This window comes from Carcharhinus amblyrhynchos, chromosome 35, assembly GCF_965287045.1.
Source record: "Carcharhinus amblyrhynchos chromosome 35, sCarAmb.v2.hapA, whole genome shotgun sequence".
NCBI lineage: Eukaryota > Metazoa > Chordata > Chondrichthyes > Carcharhiniformes > Carcharhinidae > Carcharhinus > Carcharhinus amblyrhynchos.
Genome location: NC_137358.1, coordinates 14,259,421 through 14,283,590, shown reverse-complemented (window position 1 = coordinate 14,283,590; position 24,170 = coordinate 14,259,421). Strand labels below are relative to the sequence as shown.

Below are 24,170 nucleotides of genomic sequence, written 5' to 3'. Positions count from 1 at the left end.
CGGAAACAACCTCAGCTTCCACCCTGCCGAGCCCAGTCAGAATCTTGCACGTTTCAATGAGAATGCAAGCTAAGTTTGCTTAGTCTCCCTTAGCGTAAGGACAACCTTCTCACCCCAGCCACCAATCCAGTGAATCTTTGCTGTGTCAGCTTCAATGCAAATACACTCTTCCTTAAATATGGAGACAAAAGTTGCACAGAATATTCCAGATGAGGCCTCACCATGAAGAAAGGCTTCTTTATTCTTGTATCCTCCCCCATGCAATAAAGACCAAATGTTCAAATTCATTTTTTTTTGCTGCACCAGCATGCTAACTTTGCACGCTTCTTGGATTGGCACACCCAAGCCTCTTTGAACAACACCTTCACGTCTTTTAAAAAATATTCTGCTTTTCTATGCTTATGACCAAAGTGAATATCTTCACATTTTGCTACGTTACCAAATCCACCATCTTGCAATCCACTCCCTTAACCTAACTGTATCTCTTTGCAGCCTCTCTGTTCATCCCCACCACTTGCCTTCCCACCTAGCCCCCAACAACAAGTTTTTTTTATTTAATGGTGTCACAAGCAGGCTTACATAAACACTGCAATGAAGTTACTGTGAAAATCCCCTAGTCGCCACATTCTGGCACCTGTTCGGGTACACTGAGGGAGAATTTAGCACCTAACCAGCACGTCTTTTGGACTGTGGGAGGAAATCGGAGCACCCGGAGGAAACCCACGCAGACACAGGGAGAACATGCAAACCCCACAAAAACAGTCAACCAAGGCTGGGAATCGAACCCAGGTCCCTGGCACTTAGGCAGTGATAACCACTGAGCCATCCCCACAGGGCTAAATTGCATGGCCAATCCACCTAACCTGCACATCTTTGGACTGTGGGAGGAAACCCATGCAGGGACAGGGAGAATGTGCAAACTCCACACAGTGACCTGAGGCCGGAATCAAACACTGGTGCTGTGAGGTAGCAATACTAACCACTGTGTCACCGCGCTGCCTTACATTAACAGAGATTGTGAGTAGCTGAAGCGCCAGCACTGATTCTATGGCACTCCACCAGTTACACCCTGCCAAATGGAAAAGGTTTATGCGCACTTTCATTCCGTTAACCAACTCCCTCTCCATAGACACTGCCAGACCTGAGATTTTCCAGCATTTTCTGTTTTTACTTCAGGTTTCCATCTTCTGCAGCATCATACTTATATTTCAGTGGGGCAGATACCCCTCCTGGGGTAGGGGCTGGGTCAGATACACCTTAGTGTCCCAAGATGCGTAGGTTAGGGGACTAGTGGGGTAAGTATGTGGGGTTACAGAGATAGGGCCTGGGTAAGTTAGTCTGTCAGAGAGTCAGTGCAGATTTGATGGCCGAATGGCCTCCTTCTGCACTGCAGGGATTCTGTGATTCCCCCTTTGCTATCAGAGAGTAGGCGGGGATTTAACAAACGTCACTCTAGAGACTGAGGGATCCCACTGTCTCCCTCACACTGACACCAGCCCACCACCACCCCCCCCCCCCCCCCCCGCCACTTCCACAATCAATGCATCTTACCTGTTGGTGAGTGTTGGTGTAGTCTCATCCCCAGTTGAGTTGCTATGGTTACCGTTCATCATCTGATTCTGGGAAGGCATCACCAGGGACAGCGTGACACTGGTTTTTCCCAGGGTTCCTTGCGTGCTGGTGTAAGGAACGGAGACTGGGTAGATTCGGCCCCCTAGGAGGAGGGTCAAAGACCAAGATAAACACACCAGGATGTTAAAGGAAAGACCACCGAGCTTGTGACGCACACAGATGTTCCCTAACCCACCCCCAAGAAGGGGCGTATGCCAGATGGTCACCCACACTGATCTGGTGGGATAAATCTGGTGCCCCTCAGCTCTCAGATACTGAATTAAATCCCCCAAGCCCCAGTCACCTCCTCCTCTGACCCTGCCACACACACAGGATCTGGCTGGTTGACAGGAAAGGCAGACACAACTCAGACTGTCTCCCCTACCTTGTGTTGGGCTTACGGTGGCTTGGCTCATTTCCCCCAGCGGGTAGTTGAAGTTTCGGACCAGCAGGGTCATATCCTCGTGCTTGTCGCAGAACTTTGACCTTTCGCCTCCACTGACAAAGGTGTCACGGTGTATCCGGCGAACGCGATCAACCACAGCCTGGGCCACAGCATCCAGTGTGCTCTGCAGGGCAAACTCCGTCGCCACCATCGCAGCAATCTCCTGCAGAAGTTTAAAATGTATTTATTAATGTCACAAGCAGGTTTACACTCACACTGCAATGAGGTTATTGTGAAAATCTTTCCGGCACCTGTTCGGGTACACTGAGGGAGAATTTAGCACCTAACCAGCACATCTTTCAGACCGTGGGAGGAAACCGGAGCACCCGGAAGAAACCCACGCAGACACGAGGAGAACATGCAAACTCCACACAGACAGTGACCCGAGCCGGGAATCGAACCCGGGTCCCTGGCGCTGTGAGGCAGCAGTGCTAACCACCCAAAAGGGGAAAGGCAACAAGACATTATCATGTGGGTGAGGGGTAGTGTGAGTGTGTGAATGAAACATAATCCCACTATGGTTAACTCAGGTACTCAATGTTCACACATCAACTCTCCATTCCCTTCAAGCGCTCAGATTCCAATCCCCAACCCCCTGCCAGTTTCAGACTATACTTCCCCCCATAAGCCCCACCTCCAACACCAGCACCTCCCGTGCCCCCGCCTCTAAGTTTCACACTGTACTGCCCCCTCATCCTCACCTCCCCCACTAGCCCCTCCACCTCCCCCACCAGCCCCACCCTCTGTCTCCGCCTCCCCCACCAGCACCCCCCCCGTCTCCGCCTCCGCCTCCCCCACCAGCACCCCCCACTCCATCTCTGCTTCCCCCACCAGCCCCACCCCTGCCCCCGCCTCCCCCACCAGCCCCACCCCTTCCCCTGGTCTCTACCACCCCCAGCCCCCCACAGTACCTGGTTAGCTTGCCCTGGGCCGTGAGCTGCCTCCAGGGCTTTATACAATCCATCTGTCATAAGCACCAAGAAGCCTGTCAGTCCCTCCAGCGACTGCCCCCCGTGAATCTCGGGCTCTGCAATGATTGGCTTCGTCTTGGCAACGCTTAAGGCAGGAAGAGGAATCGGAGAGTTAGCAATCGCAGGCTGGATCCCAAAGAAACAAGGGCCAAGTCAACTGGAATGGGCTAGGAAAGGAGCTTAGCGATGGCAGTCATTTGTGAAATGAGTCCATGACTTACAATCAAGATATTTTATGGGCGGCGGGGTGGCACAGTGGTCAGCACTGCTGCCTTGCAGCGCGAGGGACCCAGGTTCAATTCCAGCCTCGGGTGACTGTTGGTGTGGAGTTTGCACATTCTCCCCATGTCTGTGTGGGCTTCCTCCCACAGTCCAAAGATGTGCAAGTTAGGATTATTGGCCATGCTAAATTGTCCCTTGGTGTCAGGGGGATTAGCAGGGTAAGTACGTGGCATTACAGGATAGGGCCTGGATAAGATCGTCGTCGGTGCAGGCTTGATGGGTCGAATGGCCTCCTTCTGCACTGTGGGGATTCTATGATGTGCCAGTGAGCAGAAGGTATCTAGGAAGGGGATAAATTAACCACGACTAACCAAGGAAGTTAAGGATAATGTTAAAGTGAAAGAAAACATATTACAGTGTGGCAAAGATTAGTGGCAAGACGGAGATTAAGTTTTAAAAACCAAAGCTCAAACAAGAGAGAAGATAAAATATGAGGGGAATCTAATAAGTAATATAAAAACTGACTGCCTCTTTCAATATATAAAATGGGAGAGAGGGGCCAGGTGAATATAGATCCCTTAGAGATAGGGAACTAAAAACTGGGAACTAGGAAATGGCAGAGGAACTAAAAAGTCTTCATGGTGGAAGTTACTAATAACATTCCAAAAATACAACATAATCCAGGGGCAAAGAGAGAAGAGGAAATATATATTAACTATATAACTATCGCTTCAGAGAAAGTACTAGGGCTAGTAATGGGGCTAAAGGCTGATAAGTCCCCTGTGCCTGATGGATTGCATCCTAGAATATTAAAGAAAGTAGCTACAGAGATTGTGGATGCACTGGTAGTAATCTTCATAGAATTCCTTCAGTGCAGAAGGTCGTCATTTGGTCCATTGGGTCTGCACTGACCACAATCCCACCCAGCCCCTACCCCTGTAGCTCCATGTATTTACCTTAGCTAGTCCCCCTGACACTAAGGAGCAATTTACCATGCCCAATCAACCTAACCTGCATTTCGGACTTGAGGAAATCAGAGCACCCGGAGGAAACCCACGCAGACACGGGGAGAACGTGCAAACTCCACACAGACGCTGACCCAAGCCAGGAACCGAACCTGGGTCCCGAACTCAGGTCCCTGTGAGGCAGCAGTACTAACGCTGTGCCACCATGCCGTCTGCTTCCAAAAATCTATAAATTCTGGAACATCCCAGAGGACTGGAAATCTGCCAATGTAACACCCTTATTCAAAAAGGGAGACAAAAACATAGGCCATTTAGATTGGCATCTATCATTGGGAGTCTACTGTAAAGGATGTAACAGCAGAGCATTTAGAAATACATAATATAATCAAGCAGTCTACATAGCTTCATGAAGATTTATTAGAATTCTCTGAGGCGGTAATGTGCAACTTAGATAAAGGGGAACCAGTAGGTGTAACATACTTGGATTTTCAAAAAGCTTTTGACAAAGTACCACGCAAAAAGTTACTTAACAGGACAATAGCCCATGGTGTTGTGGGTAATATATTAGCATGGATAAAGGATTCATTAAGTGACAGGAGACAGTTGGGATAAAAGGGGCATTTTCAGAATGGCGACCTGTAACTAGTGGAGTGCCACAGTGGATCAGTGTTGGGGCCGCAATTATTTACGATATATATGAATGATTGTGATCAGGGGAGTGAATTGACAATTGCCCAAGACACAAAAACAGATGGGAAGGCAAGGGGTAATGGATTGCAATCTACAGAAGGGTACAGACATCTTATAAGGGTTAAAACAAACTATGCGGCAGATGCAACAACGCCATGAAATGACTGTTGGAAAAACCCATCTGGTTCACTGATGTCCTTTAGGAAAGGAAATCTGCCATCCTTACCTGGTCTGGCCTGTGCATGACTTCAGAGCCACTGCAACGTGGTCGACTCTCAACTAACCTCCAAGGGCAATTAGGAATGGACAATAAATGCTGGCCAGACCCATGTCCCACAAATTAATAAAAAAAAAATTTCTGCTGCTGTTGATGGCCCACTGTGCCTCATTATTTCTCATTTTGAGATGGTGCCACACAATAGGATAAGGGTTCGGAATTTATGATTCCGTGCGCACATTGGAATTCATTCCCACAGGACTGTACAGCGCTCGCTGACCATGCTGTCACGGACAGATGCACGTGCCTTTTGAGACTAAGTCAGTTCAGTCTCTGATGGCAATAACAAGCCACCCTTAGTACTGGATTTTGAAGTTTTGCATAAAGAATCATAGAATCCCTACAGCGCAGAACGAGGCCTTTCAGCCCTTCGAGCCTACCCCAACAACAATCCCACCTAGACCCTATCCCTGTGCCCCCACGTATTTATCCTGCTAATCACTAAGGGACAACTTAGCATGGCCAATCAACCTAACCCATAGACCTTTGGAGTTATTATATGATAGTTTATTAAGGTACATTGTGTCCTTGCTGGCCTTGATGCTTCTTCCAGTATACCTTGCTGCCCTGCAGTGTGGTGGAGTCTGAATCACTGAATGGTTTCAAGGAGTGAAGATATATTTCTAATAAAAACAGAGATAAGGGGGATCTGGGGAACAGGTGGATCTGAGAGCAGGGAGAGATCAGCCACAATCTGATTGAAACAAGCTTGAACGGCTGAATTTGCCAACTTCTGCTCCTAATTCCGATGTTCCTCTGTCCGACAAAGACAGGTACTGATTCCTCAGCTGGAGGGAGGGTGGTAGGTGGGAATCAGCGGGTTTCCTTATCCTTGCTCGACCTAACACCATGAGACTTCACGGGATCTGGAGCCAATGTGGAGGAAAATAAATGAAAGTCCTGCCAGTGACATTGACATCCCATGATGTCTGCGTGGGTTTCCTCCAGTTCCCTCCCACACTCCAAAGATGTGCAGGTTAGGTGGATTGGCCGTGCTCAATTGCCCCTTAGTGTCAGGGGGATTAGCAGGGTAAACATGTGGGGCTATAGGGATAGGGCCTGGGTGGGATTGTGGTCAGTGCAGACTCGATGGGCCAAATGACCTCCTTCTGGATTCTACAAAAAGAAGAAAGACGATGTGATGACGGCAGAGTCTGGGCCATTGACTGAAGGCTGTGATTCTGAGAGTCTGATTTACCAGGATGTTGTTTGTCTCGACGACAGGTAAACAGGTAAGGATTTAACTAGCATTCAAGGCCCAAGTAAAATTAGCAACCAAACCTTTGCTCACCAGATACAGGAGCCTCACCCCTCCCTGTCTCTGTACCCCCCTGCAGTCCTATTCACATCCCAATTTTTTATCAGATCAACAGTCTCCGAGATTCAAACCCCAAACTGCTCCAGCTCATTCTGTTTGTTTTGAGTTTGCGTAGGTCAGTCAGCACGGCGGTGAAGGGTAAGTGAAACTTGGTGCTGGCTAGTGATACAGGCAGCAGAGGGATTTGATGGGCTGAAGGGTGCAAGAAGGGAGAGGGCCAGAGCAGTTTTGGAAAGATCATGCTGTACGAGGTTCCAATGATCTGGTAAAGTAAGTTCGAGAAGGAGCAAGAGAATCGGGGTTCCTTACCTCAGTACATCCACATCACTGTAACAGTATTTCATTCTGTAATCTCCAATCCTGCGACTGCTGTCCTGACCTCCAATCAGACCACATTGCTTTATCTTTGCAGCATCTAAACCTGGAAGAGACGCACAAAGTACGCATTAAATACTGGCGCACTGACCGGCGCCAGGACAGTGCTGCTCCCACTGACCAGTGTGCCCAGCACCGGGACAGCATCACACCCACTGACCGGCGAGTGCCTGGCACCAGGACAGCACCACACCCACTGACCGGCAAGTGCCCTGTACCGGGACAGTGCCAGTGCCAAGGACTCGGGTACAATTCCGGCCTTGGGTCACCATCTGTGTGGATCTGCACTCTCTCTCCGTGTCTGCATCGGTTTCCTCCCACACTCCAAAGATGTGCGAGTTAGGTGGATTGGCCATGCTAAATTGTGTGTCCCCTGCTAATCCCCCTAGTGTCAGGGGGATTAGCAGGGTAACTAAGTGGGGTTATGGGATAGGCCCTGGGTGGGATTGTTGCTGGTGCAGGCTCAATGGGCCACATGGCCTCCTTCTGCACTGTAGGGATGTTATGATAACATTAGGGTGGTGAGAAGGTCAGGTGAAGCTCAAAATGAGGAACAGTTAAAAAGTGAAAGGGTAGTTGAATTGCAAAGAGGAATCAATGGGATTTCCTCACTCTAAACAATTGACTTTTACAATTGAATTGTCAAATGGCCATGTATAACCGATAAGTGAATTTCAACCGAGTCTCAGACTTCTGTAAAAAAAAACACGAGACTACATATACTTGCGACTGAGGAACCTAACTAGTGTGGAGAAGCAGAGAGATCTACGTACACAAATAAGTAGTTGCATTGTACGTTAACAAGGCCTTAAGAAAATCAAACTGAGGGCTTGTTAAAATACAGTGCAACTGGATGGATAGCACTGAAAAGCAGATTATTGTTGTGTGTGTCAAATTTTACTCAGACCACATTTGGAGCACTGTGTACAGTTCTGGCCATCATACAGAAACATGAGGCACGAGAGAGGGTGTGAAAAACTGACGATAGCAGCAAGATTACCCCCCATCGGGGGGGATAGATGATAAGCGGGCTGTGTCTCTGTGCTTCTGAAAAGAGAAAGCAAAGGTGTGACCCAACAGAGGCCAAATTAAGAATTGTTTTGATAGACTAATTATAGAGAATGTTTGCATCACTTCTGCTAAGGACTGTAAGAGTCGCCAAGAAATCAAACAGGGAATTCAAAGGAAAGCTTGCTGCTCAGTGAGTTGAGAGATTGTGGAACTTGCTACCGCAGGGAGTAGTTTATGTGAATAGAATAGAAGCCAGATTTAACCCACGAGGATGAACAAGGGCCTGTGCTGATAGAATTGAAGAAAGACAGATCAGAGGAAGTTTAAGGGAAGTCGGCATGCAGACAGTAATGTCGTGAAAATGTCACTGGACTTGTAATCCAGAGGCCCCAAATGATGTACATAGAATGCCTACAGTGCAGAAGGAGACCATTCAGCCCATCAGGTCTGTACTGACTCTCCAACATAGCATCTCACCAATGCCCTATCCCTGTAATCCTGCTAATCCCCACATCAGCACACCTTGAGACACTAAAGGGCAATTTTAGCATGCCAATCAACCTAACCTGCACATCTTTGGAGTGTAGGAGAAAACTGGAGCCTCCGGAGGAAACCCACGCAGTCACAGGGAGAATGTGCAGACTCCACACAGACAGTGACCCAAGCTGGGAATCAAACCCGCGTCCCTGATGCTAACCACTGTGCCAGTGTGGCAGCTGGTGCAAATTAAATTAAACAAACAAATCTGGAATATAAAGCTGGTCTGAGTAATAATGATCGTGAAATTATCGATTGTTTTAAAACCCATCTGATTCACCAATGTCCCTTTAGGGAAGGAAATCTGCCGTCCTTACCTGGTCTGGCCTACATGTGACTCCCGAGCCACGGCAATGTGGTTGACTCTTAACTGCCCTCAGGCAACTAGGGATGGGCAATGCCAGCCAGAGAAGTCCAAGTCCCACAAACAGGAAAAAGGTTAGGGGTCAGCACCAAGTGCTGGGCTTGCCAGTGGCACCTACATCACATGAAAGATTTTAAAAAAATGGACTGTTTGGGCTGAATGGTCCGTCCCTGCACGGTGCATTTTCTATATTAACCTTGAATATATACACTGCATTAGAGTCATAGAATTCCCTCAGTGTAGCAATCCACCTATTGAGTCTGCACCAATTCTCCAACAAAGTATCTTATCTAGGCCCTCTCCCTTAACCCCACACATTTAGCACGGCCAATCCCCCTAACCCGCACCTCTTAGGACACTAAAGGGCAATTTAGCATAGCCAATCCATTTAACTTACATGTCTTTGGACACTAAGGGGCAATTTCCAAAGGAAATGTTGTACAAGGACACGGGTAAAGGGCAGCACAGTGGTCCAGTGGTTAGCACTGCTACCTCACAGTGCCAGGGACCTAGGTTCAATTCCAACCTTGGCTCACTGTCTGTGTGGAGTCTGCACATTCTCCCCATGTCTGCATGGGTTTCCTCTGCGCGATCTGGTTTCCTCCCACGCTCCAAACATGTCCACATTAAGTGGATTGGCTGTGCTAAATTGCCCCTCCGTGTCCAAAGGTGTGTAGGGTAGGGGGATTAGCTATTGTAAATGTACAGGGTTACAGGGAATGGGGTGTGCCTGGGTAAGATGCTCTTTGAGAGAGTCAGTGCAGATACGATGGGCTGAATGGCCCACTGCTGCACTGTAGGGATTCTATGGACACGCTGGGGGCTTCATTTGGAGTTTTAATGTTGATCCTGAGTCCTGGGAGAAGCTCACCCTGGATTGCTGCACCTAGCAGATAAACCAGCGTGGCCACCTCGGAAAATACCAGAATCCGAGAGGAAACACCAGGAGAAGAAATCTGGCGTCAGCAACTTGGGTCTGTGTTATCTGTACTATACACAGAACCCTTGGGGCACAGATTGGATGAAACATCATCTACAGAGCCACCAGAAACCCTACTAAACATTGCAGATTTCAAACATGGCCACCTTTGCCTCAAAGGACAAGGAAGAAGCTTGATGGGCTGAATGGCCCTTTTTCGGTTCCTATATCTTAGTGTTAAGAACATTGTGCATGTCAAAGTCACACAATAAAAGGATTATATTGCAACCATATTTGGTGTTGGGATCGAATTGTAATCAGTGTACCTCCCGTGTTAAATCCGACACGTGCAGTGCATCTCTCGTGTTAAATCTGACAGGTGCGCCCCTTCCGTGTTATATCAGACAGGTCATCAGTTTTGTCATGTTAAATGTGACACAATCATTCTCTCATTCTCTCTCTCCTCTACCCTGCCATCCTGTAGCCGTTACCATTTTGCCACGGAGGGGTTGCTGTTTCCATAGGAAGGGTTCTCCACAGGAGACGTTCAGTCACACAAAACTCGAGAAACTCCTAAGCGGAAGGAATTCAGCAGCGTCAGAAATATCTGCAGCTTCGAGATGGAGACTGAAAGTTCCCGGTGGCTGGTTTTATTTAGCGACTCCGGACCAAGGCGGGAGGCCCAGTGGATTCATATCAACTCCAAGCCACTTCACATTGAGGGTGTTAGTGTGAACCATAGCGAGGATTCTCACCTGTTGTACAGGGAGACCGACAGATCTATATCTCCTTAGGAATCTAGTTCGTTGAAGAGATTGTTATACAGAGCTATGTTCCACTTTAATCTCTGATCCTGAGTTCCACCCACACGTCTCAGAGACTTACAGCAGGGAAAAGGCGCTTTGGCCCAACTCATTCATGCTGACCAGCTTTCCTCAGCTGAACTAGTCCCATTTGGCTGCGTTTGGCCCACAAACTTTTCCCATCCGTGTACCGGTCCAAATGTCTTTTAAATGTTATAATTGTACCCACTTTTACCTTTGGCAGCTCATTCCATACATGCACCACTCTCTGTGTCAAAGGGCCTCAAGACCCTTTTGCATCTCTCCCCTCTAGTTTGGGACTCCACTACCCTGGGGAAAAGACCTCGGCTACTTGCCTTACCTTTGCCCCTCATGGAACGGCCGTAATTATGGGGGATTTCAATCTACATATTGATTGGTCGACCCATGTTGGACGCGGTGGGCTCCAGGAGGAGTTCTTGGAATGCTGCCGGGATAGTTTCCTTGAACAGTGTGTGTTGGAGCGAGCTATCTTGGATCTGGTGTTATGTAATGAGGCGGGTAGAATTAGGGACCTTGCAGTGAAGGATCCTCTTGGGGAGAGTGATCATTGTATGGTGGAGTTTCTGGTGCAGATGGAGGAGGAGAAAGTGGGCTCCCGGACACGCGTCCTTTGTTTGAAAAGAGGGGAGTACGGTAGGATGAGAGAAGAATTGGCGAATATGGACTGGGGGAGCGCATTGGAAGGTAGGTCTGCTGAGGAGCAGTGGAGGATCTTTAAGGAGATCTTTCTTGGTGCTCAGCAGAAATTTATTCCGATGGTCAAAAAGGACCGTAGGAGGAGAGGTAATAAGCCGTGGATAACGAAGGAGGTGAAGGAAAGTGTTAAATTAAAAGCGGAGGCGTTTAGAGTAGCTAAGAGTAGTGGGCAAGAAGAGGATTGGGAGAGGTTTAAATGTCAACAAAGATTGACAAAGAATTTGTTAAAGAAGGGTAGGAGAAACTATGAAGCTGGGCTAGCGCTTAATATAAAAAAGGATAGCAAGAGTTTTTATAAATATATAAAAAGGAAGAGGCTGGCTAGGGTGAACGTTGGACCCTTAGAGGATGAGAAGGGGGATTTAGTGGTAGGGGATGGGGAAATGGCTGAGGTCTTGAATAACTTTTTTGTTTCAGTCTTCACGGAGGAGGACATGAATAATTTGCCGGGTGTTAGAGATGGAAAGGTGGTAGGAATGGAGGGTCTCAATGACATTATTGTTACTAGAGAGGCGGTGCTCGACAGACTGGAGGGGCTGATTGTGGACAAGTCCCCAGGACCGGATGGAATGCATCCGAGGGTTCTGAAAGAAATGGCGGAGGTGATAGCGGATGCCTTGGTGGTTATTTTCCAGACGTCGCTGGATTCCGGGGAAGTGCCGGAAGATTGGAAAACGGCTAATGTTATGCTGTTGTTTAAGAAGGGTGCCAGGCAAAAGGCAGGGAATTATAGGCCGGTTAGTTTAACGTCTGTTGTAGGTAAAATGTTAGAATCCGTCATCAAGGAGGAAATAGCGAGGCATCTTGAGGGGAATTGCTTGATAGAGCAGACGCAGCACGGTTTTGTTAAGGGGAAGTCGTGTCTGACAAATTTACTGGAGCTCTATGAGGATGTGTCTAGGGCGGTGGATAGAGGAGAGCCGGTGGATGTGGTCTTTCTTGATTTTCAGAAGGCGTTTGACAAGGTACCTCACAAGAGGTTATTGCAGAAGGTCAGGGGACATGGAGTTGGGGGTAGGGTGTTAGGGTGGATAGAGGACTGGTTGTCAAATAGGAGGCAGAGAGTGGGGGTCAATGGGTGCTATTCGGATTGGCGGTTGGTGACTAGTGGAGTGCCCTGGGGTCAGTGCTGGGGCCTCAGCTATTTACCATTTATATAGATGATCTGGAGGAGGGAACCGAGTGTATGGTGTCAAAATTTGCTGATGACACCAAGATTGGTGGAATGGCAAATTGCGCGGTGGGTGTGGAGAGTCTACAGAAGGATCTAGATAGGCTGGGCGAATGGGCCAGGAAATGGCAAATGGAATTTAATGTTGGCAAGTGTGAGGTGGTCCACTTTGGTAGGAATAATGGTAGGAAGGATTATTACTTACGTGGCGAAAAACTGCAGCAGGCGACAGTGCAGAGGGACCTCGGGGTCCTTGTGCATGAGTCGCAAAAACCCAGCTTGCAGGTGCAGCAAGTGGTCAGGAAGGCGAATGGGATGCTGGCCTTCATAGCGAGGGGGATTGAATATAAAAGTAGGGAGGTCTTGCTGCGGCTATACAGGGCATTGGTGAGGCCGCAGCTGGAGTACTGTGTGCAGTTTTGGGCGCCGTACTTACGCAAGGATATTTTGGCCTTGGAGGGAGTGCAGAGGAGGTTTACTAGGCTGATGCTGGAGTTGAGGGGGTTGAGCTATGAGGAGAGGCTGAATAAACTAGGCTTGTATTCGTCAGAGTTTAGAAGAATGAGGGGAGATCTCATTGAGACGTATAAGCTGATGAACGGGATGGATAGGATAGAGGTGGAGAGACTCTTCCCGCTCAGAAAGGACAGTAGGACTAGGGGGCACAGCCTCAAGATAAAGGGGGGGCGGTTTAGAACGGAGTTGAGGAAGAACTTCTTCACTCAAAGGGTGGTGAATCTCTGGAATTCTCTGCCCGTTGAAGTGGTGGAGGCAACCTCACTAAATATTCTTAAGAAGCGGGTTGATGGGTTTTTGATAAGAGAGGGGATTAAGGGTTATGGGGAGAGGGCGGGAATGTGGAACTGAGCCACGACAGGTCATCCATGATCTTGTTGAATGGCAGGGCAGGCTCGAAGGGCTAGATGGCCTACTCCTGCTCCTATTTCTTATGTTCTTATGTTATGATTTTAGAAACTTCTACAAGGTTACCCCCTCATCCTCCTATGCTCCAGGGAAAAATATCCCAGCCTATCCGGTCTCTCCTAATACTTCAACCCTTCCCGGTAATATCCTTGTAAATCCTGATTCATCATGGGCTGGGCTGTGGTCACTCACCGAGCTGTGACAGGCGGAAGAGTTCATCCTCATTGTCCATCGTGTGATCAACGCTGACCTGGGTCACTTGGAGTTGCCCATCTGCAGTAGATTTGCACAGCAATGCTCGGCTGGTACCTGCCAACAGCAACAGGGAACAAGTCACAATCACCATTCATCAGCAGGCACAGAAGAACATGGCGGAGGTGGAGGAGTGCCTGAGGGGGAAGGGGACGGGTCCTCAGGGAGGGGGAGGGGGGAGGCAATGGGCATGGAAGTCACCAGCCCACCCTGATATCAATAAGGGGCGCACAGTTGGCATTCTGGTTCTTGTAGGTCGTTGCAATCTAAGCAGAGAGGGTACGGAGTAGGGCCCTTACCTACTTCGACATTGTACCCTGGCCATACGATAACCAGCACATGGTACAGGGCCCCTAGAGAGCCAAACAGGTGGGCTCCATCCCATCACACCACAGACAAATCCCACTCCCCCTCCTGTAACAGGAGAGGCCCGTCTCCAGGATCCAACCTGAGAGGCAGAATCCTTGTGTCCCTGTGCTGCTGAGGGAACAACACGAACACGGGGAGCAGGAGCTGGAATACTGGGACAAGGAACTGGGATACAGGAAGGCCGCTGAGATTGGAGGAAACGAGATACCTAGATTGGCGATGTAGAGCTTGTTGTTGAGAATGAGGGCGACAATGGCAGTCGTGCCTCCTGCAATCTCCTGCTCAACTTTATTCAGTTTCTCCAGTAGTTTCTGGTACTGTGGTGGAAGTTGCGAGTGAGGAACACCCTGAGGAGTAAGAATAAGACACCGGTCAACAAAACAAAAATACAATGTGAGTGGGGGAATGAGTGCACACGCGCGCGCGTGTGTGTGTGTGTGAGAGAGAGAGAGTGCAAGAAGGGAGGTATTGAGGGGTTAGGGGTGAGGAGCGGGGCCGATGTAACAAAAAGTGGGTGTGTGTTGCATTTCAGGCGAATTCTTCATTATGAACCAGACTGAATACAATAAAGTGGAGGTAGGGAAGTGAAAAGGAAATAAGATGACCAAGAGGAGAATTTGAGAATAGGATGGCAAATAGAGTCATAGAGGTTCACAGCCCAACTTGTCCATGCCGCCTTTTTTTTTTACACCCTGAAGCTAGCCCCAATTGCCCACATTTGGCTCATATCCCTCTATACCCCCATCTCACCTGGGTAATGAAATACTTTTTAAAATACAAAAGTGTACCCGCCGCTACTTCTACCTCTGGCAGCTTGTTCCAGACTTCCACCACCCTCAAGTGAAAAAACTGTCCCTCTGGACACTTGCATCTCTCCCCTCTCACCTTAAACCTAGCTTTAGACTGCTCTACCTTTGGGAAATAATGTGAAAAGGAATCCAAAAATCTTATACCAATGTGCCAGCAGGACACAGGCAGCACCAGGGAAAGGTGACAATATTTAACGAGTGCTTTGCATTAGTGTTCACTAAGTAAGAGAATGCTGACAAAATATCAGTAGCTCTGATTTCTTTGTATCTGAAGGATGGGGTGAAGATTGACAAACACCTGGAAAGGTTGTGTGCTTCGACTGGGTGGTTTTTTGGATGGGGGGGTGGTGTGATGGTGGAACAATTGATCATTATTCTCCAATCTTCCCTCGATACCAGGGTTTGGGGTGGGAAGGGGGGGGGGGGGGATGTTCTGGAAGATTAGATAATGATTATTAACACTTATTGTAGCATAAGAACAGATGGGCGGCACAGTGGTTAGCACTACTACCTCAGTGCCAGGGACCTGGGTTTGATTCCCGGCTTGGGTCACTGTCTGTGTGGAGTTTGCACATTCTCCCCATGTCTGCGTGGGTTTCCTCCAGGTGCTCCAGTTTCCTCCTAGTCCAAAGATGTGCGGGTTAGGTGAATTGGCCATTCTAAACTGCCCCTCAGTGTCAGGAGGACTAGCTGGGGTAAACGCGTGGGATGATGGGGATAGATTTGGGTGGGATTGTGGTTGGTGCAGACTCGATGGGCTGAATGTCCTTCTGCAGTGTAGGGATTCTATGATTTGGTAACTCCAGCCCAGTCTGTTTAAAATCAGTGACAGGTAAGTTCATTCAGGAGAAGCAGCACAGATTTGAGAGGAGCAGATTGCGTTTGACTAACCTAACTGAATTCTCCGGCTGCGAGACAGAAAAGGCTGGGGAAGGGGATAAATTCATATCCACTGCACTCATTGAGAGAAAATGCTTGACAAAGACCAACATAAACAAGGCTGGTTAACAAAACTGAGGCTTATGGAATGGGGTTGGGGGATAAAAAACTCATGATGAATACACTCCAAAGCTGTGTGGGTGAGATGGATTACCATGATGTGGAGATGCCAGCATTGGACTGAGGTAAGCACAGTAAGAAGTCTCACAACACCAGGTTAAAGTCCATCTTGGACACACGCATCTCCATCAAGTACAGTCACCTCAACACTTCATCGTATTGCAAGCCCACGGATAATCTCACAATGCTCCACTTCTCCAGCTTCCACCTTAAACACATTAAAGAAGCCATCCCCTATGGACTAGCCCTCTGTATACAGAGGATCTGCTCAATGAGGAGGATTGCAACAGACACCTCCAGACACTGAAAGATACCCTCATAAAAAGCAGGATATGGCACTCAACTCATCAATCGACAGTTCCGACATGCCACAGCAAAAAACCGCACTGACCTCCTCGGAAGGCAAACATGGGATACGGCGGACAGAGTACCCTTCATCATCTGGTACTTCCCAGAAGCAGAGAAGCTACGGCATCTTCTCCGGAGCCTTCAACACGTCACTGATGAAGACAAACATCTCGTCAAGGCCATCCCCACACTCCCACTTCTTGCCTTCAAACAACTGCACAACCTCAAACAGACCATTGTCTACAGCAAATTACCCAGCCTTCAAGAGAACAGTGACTACGACACCACACAACCCTGCCACAGCAAGCTCTGCAAGACGTGTCAGATCCCTGACACGAATACGATCATCTCACGTGAGAACACCATCCACCAGCTACACGGTACATATTCTTGCAATTCGGCCAATGTTGTCTACCCAAAATGCTGCAGGAAAGGATGTCCCGAGGCATGGTACATTGGGGAGGCCATGCAGACACTACGACAATGGATGAACGAACACCGCTCGACAATCACCAGGCAGTAGTGTTCTCTTCCTGTTGGGGAACACTTCAGCAGTCACGGGCATTCGGCCTCTGATCCTCAGGTAAACGTTCTCCAAGGCAGCCTTCATGACACACGACAGTGCAGAATCGCTGAGCAGAGATTGATAGCTAAGTTCTGCACACGAGGACTGTCTCAACCTGGATCTTGGGTTCATGTCACAATATCTGTAACTCCCATGACTTGCCTGGACTTGCAAAATCTCTAACTGTCCTGTCTGGAGACAATACACATCTCTTTCACCTGTGCTTAACCCTCCCTCACATTGTCTGTACCTTTAAGACTTGAATGGCGGGGCAGGCTTGAAGGGTTAGATGACCTAATTCTGCTCCTAAATCTTATGTTCTCACTTGATTGCCTGTAAAGACTCTCATTCCAACCATTATCTTGTAAATTGAGTTTGTGTCTTTATATACCCTGTTTGTGAACAGAGCTCCCACTCATCTGATGAAGGGGCAGTGCTCCGAAAGCTACTGGCTTGTGCTACCAAATAAACCTGTTGGATTTTAACTTGGTGCTGTGAGACTTCTTAGATGGATTGGCCATGCTAAATAGCCCCTTGGTGTCAGGGGAATTAGCAGGGTAACTACATGGGATAACAGGCATAGGGCCTGGGTGAGATTGTTGTTGGTGCAGATTCGATGGGCTGCACGGCACTGTAGGGACTCAATGTTCCACAATTGTTGTTAAAACTGAACAGAAAAAAAGCTGCTAAATAAATAAGTCATTACCGTGACTGATTGCATGGAGGATAAACTATTTCAATCAGTACCTGCGTTAAACATCTGTTTAATCTGCTAAACAGGATTGCGACACAGGATGTGGTCAGGCGTGTCAAACAACACGACTGTCAAGAATCATTAGAGTACTTGAGTAGCAGCAAATAGCACCACTGTACAGAACTATTCACATGGGCTTGGGAGTGTCTTAATGATATTAGCATGCAGGATTATCCACATTATCAGGCAAGAGTGCGTGCATGTATGCTAATGGGCCACACACGTACATGACATGTACATTACATGACTGGACCCAACACTTGCTGCCCAGACTCGGAGTGAGCGAACCCTCGCTCCCCCTTGGGCTTGTTCCCCCACAACCCAACACTACAACGCACACAGCTGGATGAAAGGCAGTTGGGGGGGGGGAAGGGAAATGAGGGACTCTCTGGCAACATGGCCCCATTATTTTCACTTGGTTTCCTTCGTCCTGTACTCATCTCTCAAACCAATGGACCCCAATTAAGCCAACTGCAACGTAGCTCTACTGCACACACAGTTACCACAGCAACAGGCTATGTAACTATGGTTACCAAAGGCCACCTTAAGATGCAACCATCATAATAGTGCCTAACCCTAACCTTCACAGCTCCAACACTGAGCGCAGGGTGACCTCCTTTACTACAGCACCATACCCACCACCAGCAACCCCAAAGCAAGGTTCCACACTCTAATATCACCAGGCTTTGCTCAGGGTGCTGGGGGAAGCAGAGTGTGGAACCTCGCTTTGGGGCTGCTGATGGTGGGTACAGTGTAGTAAATCTGTAACATTGCCAGGCTTTGCTCAGGGTGCTGGGGGAAGCAGAGCTAGGAGCAGGCAGGCTTGGCGATCATGAACCAGCACAGAGGCTAATGAGGAGATAGCAGGACAAATGAGCAAAAGCTTGGGTACAGTAGGTTTTAAGGAGAAGCAAAAGGAGCAACAACGGAACTGGAAGTGGCCAATCAGCCCAAAGACCTGTTCTGCTTTTAGGATCATGGCTGGCCTACAACTTAATTTGTACCATAGATCCTTCAGAAATTTGGCAGGCAATGGCATGTTGCTGGACTACTAATCCAGAGTGGTGGTGGTTGTGTGATTCAGACTCCACCACGCTATGGGGCAGCGAGTTCCACAAATTCACCACCCTCTGCAAGTAGCAGCTCCTCCTCATCGCAATGTTAAATCTACCACCTATACCTGTGACCTCTTGTTCTCGATTGCCCCCACAAAAGGAAATATTTGGTCTACATTTGTTTTATCAATCCCTTCAAAAATTTTATATCCCTCAATCAGATCCACTCTTATCCTTCTGAACTCCAGTGATTATAAGCCCAAACCGTTTAATCGTTCTTCATACGTTAACCCTTTCATCCCCAGAGTCAATCAAATCCAGAGTTGAAATTATAGCACAGGAACCTGCTGTTCAGTGCAACAGTGCTTACTGCGGTATGGTTGGGTACGCAGGCACACAGTGCAGCGTGACAGTGTTTAATGTGATACGGATGGGTACGCAGGCACACAGTGCAGCATGACAGTGTTTAATGTGATACGGATGGGTACGCAGGCACACAGTGCAGCGTGACAGTGTTTAATGTGATACGGGTGGGTACGCAGGCACACAGTGCAGCGTGTCAGTGTTTAATGTGATACGGATGGGTACGCAGGCACACAGTGCAGCGTGAGTGTTTAATGTGATACAGATGGGTACGCAGGCACACAGTGCAGCGTGACAGTGTTTAATGTGATACGGATGGGTACGCAGGCACACAGTGCAGCCCGACGGTGTTTAATGTGATACGGATGGTATGCAGGCACACAGTACACTTACCTCCGGAAGCTGAGACAACAGGTTAGCCTTTACTGCCAGAGAGTCATCGATTGATTCAAAGAAACTGCGCTCTACCACATCAAAGGCCTGTGGAGGAGAAAACAAACAGGTCTCAGGTGTGTGGGCAGCCCCTCACCAACTCACCTACCCCAGCCCCGGGCGTGTCCCTCCCCTGCCCAACCCAGCCCCGAGTGTGTCCCTTCCCTGCCCACTCACTGCAATCCTGCTGGCCGTGTGAATCCCATTTGATGTGAAGTTGGTGCAGATTTCACCATCTGGTCAGGAACAAGATATTACAACACAAAACTAATCCCAATTCAATCATCAACAGACAATCTCACTCCGAAACCACAAAATGTTCAGCTGCTGCGAAAAGGAGGAGTGTGCATACCGGAAGTTCAGTTAACCCTAACCCATCACGCACAATGTGACGGAGCTTTCCCCTGCACCCAAAATGGCTGTGGAGTGTTTGATGTGGACAGTGTAGAAGGAGCTTTACTCTGCATCTAACCCCATGCTGTACCTGTCCTGGGAGTGTTTGATGGGGACAATGTAGAGGGAACTTTACTCTGTATTGAACCTCATGCTGTACCTGTCCTGGGAGTGTTTGATGGGGGACAGTGTTGAGGGTGCTTTACTCTGTATTGAACCCTATGCTGTACCTATCCTGGGAGTATTTGATGGGAATATTTCACCACTCTGTGTTCTCCTGAAGTTATCCTCCTTAACTGATTAGCTCCATGTCTTTGTTAAATATAAATCAGTCCCCTCCGAAGACCAGGTTTGATGGAAACACTCAGCCTCCTCTCGCACCCGGGCAGGTTTAATTTAAAGCCACTCCACCCCTCCCCCCAACACCCTGTGACCAATAAATTTGCTGCCTTGTCTCGGCTCCCCTGACGTTGCGAAGGAATCAGCAATTGTGATTGGTTCAATACCTGCAATAACACCTTACGGACGTCAGCGTCAGTGTGATTGACAGTCAGCTGTCCCAGCAACAGCTCTGCTGTCAGCCTCTGAGTCACAAACTTCGAGACGCGACTCCCATCGTATCCATTGAAGACACCATAGAGGTAGCACTCATCCTCACTGCAGGGAGACAATAGACCGAAAATCAGCTCAAGGAGGTTTGGTTAGGAGTAAATCTGGTGAAATTGCTTCCGGAGGAAGGAATGTCACTAACCGGATCCAACAATGGATCCCTCTTCCATTCACACAGAATCAAATCAATGATCAATGCGAGGAATGGTCACAAGTTAAACTTGACAGGGACCAGGCCGAGGGCAGTTAATCATCAGGGATATTAATAGCTTTTTGATTTGATTATTGTCACATGTATTAACAGTGAAAAATATTGTCTCTTGCGCGATACAAAGCATACCTTTCATAGAGAAGAAAAGGAGAGAGTGCAGAATGTAGTGTTACAGTCATAGCTAGGGTGTAGAGAAAGATCAACTTAATGCGAGGTAGGGCCATTCAAAAATCTGACAGCAGTAGGGAAGTAGTTCTTTAGTCGGTTGGGTATGTGACCTCAGACTTTTGTATCTTTTTCCCAACGGAAGAAGGTGGAAGAGAACACGTCCGGGCTGTGTGGGGTCCTTAAATTACGCTGGCTGCTTTGCTGAGGCAGTGGGAAGTGTAGACAGAGTCAATGGATGGTTAGCATGGTTTACATGATAGGCTGGGCTACATTCATGAGTTTTTCTGGTTTCTTGTGGTCTTGGGCAGAGCAGGAGCCATACCAAGCTGTGATACAACCAGAAGAAATGCTTTCTATGGTGCATCTGTAAAGGTTGGCGAGAGCCGTAGCTGACATGCCAAATTTCCTTACACTTCTGAGAAAGTAGAGGTGTTGGTGGGCTTTCTTAACTATAGTGTTGGCAGGAGGGGCCAGGACAGTTTTTAGTGATCTGGACACCTAAAAACTTAAAAGTCTCAAACCCTTCCACTGATGTAGACAGGGGTGTGTTCTCCTTTACGCTTCCTGAAGTCGAAGACTATCTCCTTCGTTTTGCTGACATTGAGGGAGAGATTATTGTTGCCGCACCAGTTCACCAGATTCTCTATCTCACCACTGTTTGAGATCCGACCCACTACGGTGGTGTCATCAGCAAACTTGAAAATCGAGTTGGAGGGGAACGTGGCCACATAGTTTGGATGAAGGCAAGAGGGACGAGGTGTACCAACCTCTGGACAGGGTTACAGTGAAATACAAACAATCATTAGCCCCTTAGATGGGGCAGATATGGACGCACTGGGGAAGGGGGCACACGTCCAACACACTACTGCAACATCTGCACAGGCCGTTCACCCACCTCGGCTGAACAAACATACATCACGGATGTATGCTGGAGTGGGTGGGACTGTCATTCATCCATCAGCGAGGGTCCCTGGCCTAACACTACGGGCAGCAGAGTGGAGGGATGCTCTCATTCAATCAAAGCGTGTCTATGATGAGTGTTGGAGATGACCCCTGGTTGGGGATGGGCATCAATGAGCGAGAGCAGTGAGGCAGCAGTGCTAACCACAGTAGCACAGTGGTTAGCACTGCTGCCTCATACCGCCAGGGACAAAGGTTCAATTCCTGGTTCGGGTCACTGTCTGTGTGGAGTTTGCACATTCTCCCCGTGTCTGTGTGGGTTTCCTCAAGGTGCTCTGGTTTCCTCCCACAGTCCAAAGATTTGGTGGATTGGCTATACTAAATTGCCTCTTAGCATCCAAGGGAGTAGCAAGGGTAAACGCATGGTGTAATGATAGGACGCTGGGTGGGATTGTGGTCAGTGCAGGCTTGACGGGATGAATGGCCTCCTCCTGCACTGTATGATTCTACGATTCTTTGACAACAACCCCACTCAGGCCCTGTTTCTATAACCCCATGTTTACCACGCTAGTCCTTCTGACACAAAGGGAAAATTTAGTATAGCCAATCAATCTAACCTGCACATTTTTTGTATTGTGGGTGGAAACAGGACCACCCAGAGGAAACCCACGCAGACACGGGCAGAACTCTGCAGAGTGACCCAAGCTGGGAATCGAACCTGGTTCCCTGGCACTGTGAGGCAGCACTGCGCCACTCCAATCAGTGCATATCCTGGAGCTGGGATAGAAATTTCTCTGAATTCTTCCTCTAAGTTGGCCCAGGGATTTCTTTGTGATTTTACATTTAACTTCCATATCTCGTGTTGTGAGACAGATGGGAAGAGTGGGTCGGTCGATGGAAAATTATGGGCCAGCTGGTTAGTTCCTGCTTTTCCTGCACATTGAAACTTACACCAGGCATCAAATTCAATGGTCACAGCTTGTCACGCACACAGCGGGGGAGGCAGTGATAGTGTGGGAACGTCACTGGGTGAACAATCCAGGATCTGGGGACACAGGTTCAAATCCCAAAATGGCAGCTATTAGAATTTAAATTCAATTAAATTCTGGAATTGAAAACCAGTCTCAATAACGGTGATTGTTCCATTGTCATAAAAACCCATCTGGTTCACTAATGTCCTTTAGAGAAGGAAATCTGCCGTTCTTACCCGGTCTGGCCTACGTGTGACTCCAGAGCCACAGCAATGCCCTGCCCTCTGAAATGCCCAAGCAAGCCACTCAGTTCAAGGGCAATTAAAGACGGGTAATAAATGCTGGTCTTGCTAATGAAGGGAGATTGGATAGGCTGCGGCTGTTTTCTTTGGAGCAGAGGAGGCTGAGGGGGGTGTGTGATTAAGATGTATAAAATTATGAGGGGCATAGACAGAGTAGACAGGAAGAAACTTCTCCCCTTGTTGGTGAGGTGGAGTGTCTTGGGCTACAAGAAGATATGGACAGAATGGTCATATGGGCAGCTAAGTGGCAGATAGAATTTAACCTTGAAAAGTGAGAGGTGACACAGTTTGGAGGGAGTAATTTGACAAGAAAGTACTCAATGAATGGCAGGACACTGGGAAGTTCTGTGGAACAAAGGAACCTTGTCATGTTTGTCCACAGATCTCTGAAAGTGGAAGAGTGGCAGAAAAGACATATGCCTTTATCAATCAAGACATAGATTACAAAAGCAGGGAAGTCACGTTGGAGTTGTTTAGAACTTTGGTAAGATCACAGCTGGAATACTGTGTGCTGTTGGTTGCCACGTTATAGGAAGGATGTGACTGCACTGGAGGGGGCGCAGAGGAGATCCACCAGGATGCTGCCTGGGATAGAACATTTAAGTTGTGAAGAGAGTTTGGATAAGCTTGGGATGTTTACGTTGGAGCAGAGAAGATTGAGGGGCAATCTAATCGAGGTGTTCAGGATTGAGAGGCATGGACAGAGTGGATCAGGAGCAGCTATTCCCCACAGTTGAAGCTTCAGTCACAAGGGGACATAGGTTCAAGGTGAGGAGCAGGAGATTTAGGGGGGGGATGTGAGGAAAAGCTTTTTTACCCAGAGGGTGGTGACGGTCTGGGATGCGCTGCCTGGGAGGGTGGTAGAGACGGGTTACCTCACATCCTTTAAAAAGCACCTGGATGAGCACTTCGTACATCATAACATTCAAAATTATGGGCCAGGAGTTCAGGTGTTTCTAATGTGTTGGTGTGGACTTGATGGGCCAAAGAGTCTCTTCTGCTCTGCATGATTCTATGACCAGAGGATACAGAGTCATCAAGGTATATAGTGCAGAAAAGGCCCTTTGCCCAATCGAGTTTGCATTGACAACAACTACCACTAAAGTCACACTAACCCCATTTTCCTGCACTTGTCCCGTATCCGAGTATCATGATGTTTTAAGCGCTCACCCAGATATTTTTTAAAGTTTGTGAGGTTTCCGGCCTCACTACCTTACCAGGCAATGCATTCCAGATTTCCACCACCCTCTGGAAAAAATGTTCTCAAAT

General features: G+C 48.2%; 1 protein-coding gene across 1 annotated transcript in view; it reads right to left on the bottom strand.

Annotated features, from left to right (window-relative positions):
• tab1 (TGF-beta activated kinase 1/MAP3K7 binding protein 1) overlaps positions 1–24,170 on the bottom strand; it is a 32,181-nt gene that overhangs the window by 3,400 nt on the left and 4,611 nt on the right. Inside the window, exons 3-10 of the mRNA XM_080217604.1 lie at positions 20,247–20,397; positions 19,309–19,395; positions 14,171–14,309; positions 13,534–13,650; positions 6,809–6,920; positions 2,968–3,112; positions 1,997–2,219; positions 1,552–1,714 (exon numbers count right to left, since the gene is read on the bottom strand). Coding sequence (XP_080073730.1) covers positions 1,552–1,714; positions 1,997–2,219; positions 2,968–3,112; positions 6,809–6,920; positions 13,534–13,650; positions 14,171–14,309; positions 19,309–19,395; positions 20,247–20,397 — 1,137 coding nt within the window. The remainder of the gene's footprint in view (positions 1–1,551; positions 1,715–1,996; positions 2,220–2,967; positions 3,113–6,808; positions 6,921–13,533; positions 13,651–14,170; positions 14,310–19,308; positions 19,396–20,246; positions 20,398–24,170) is intronic.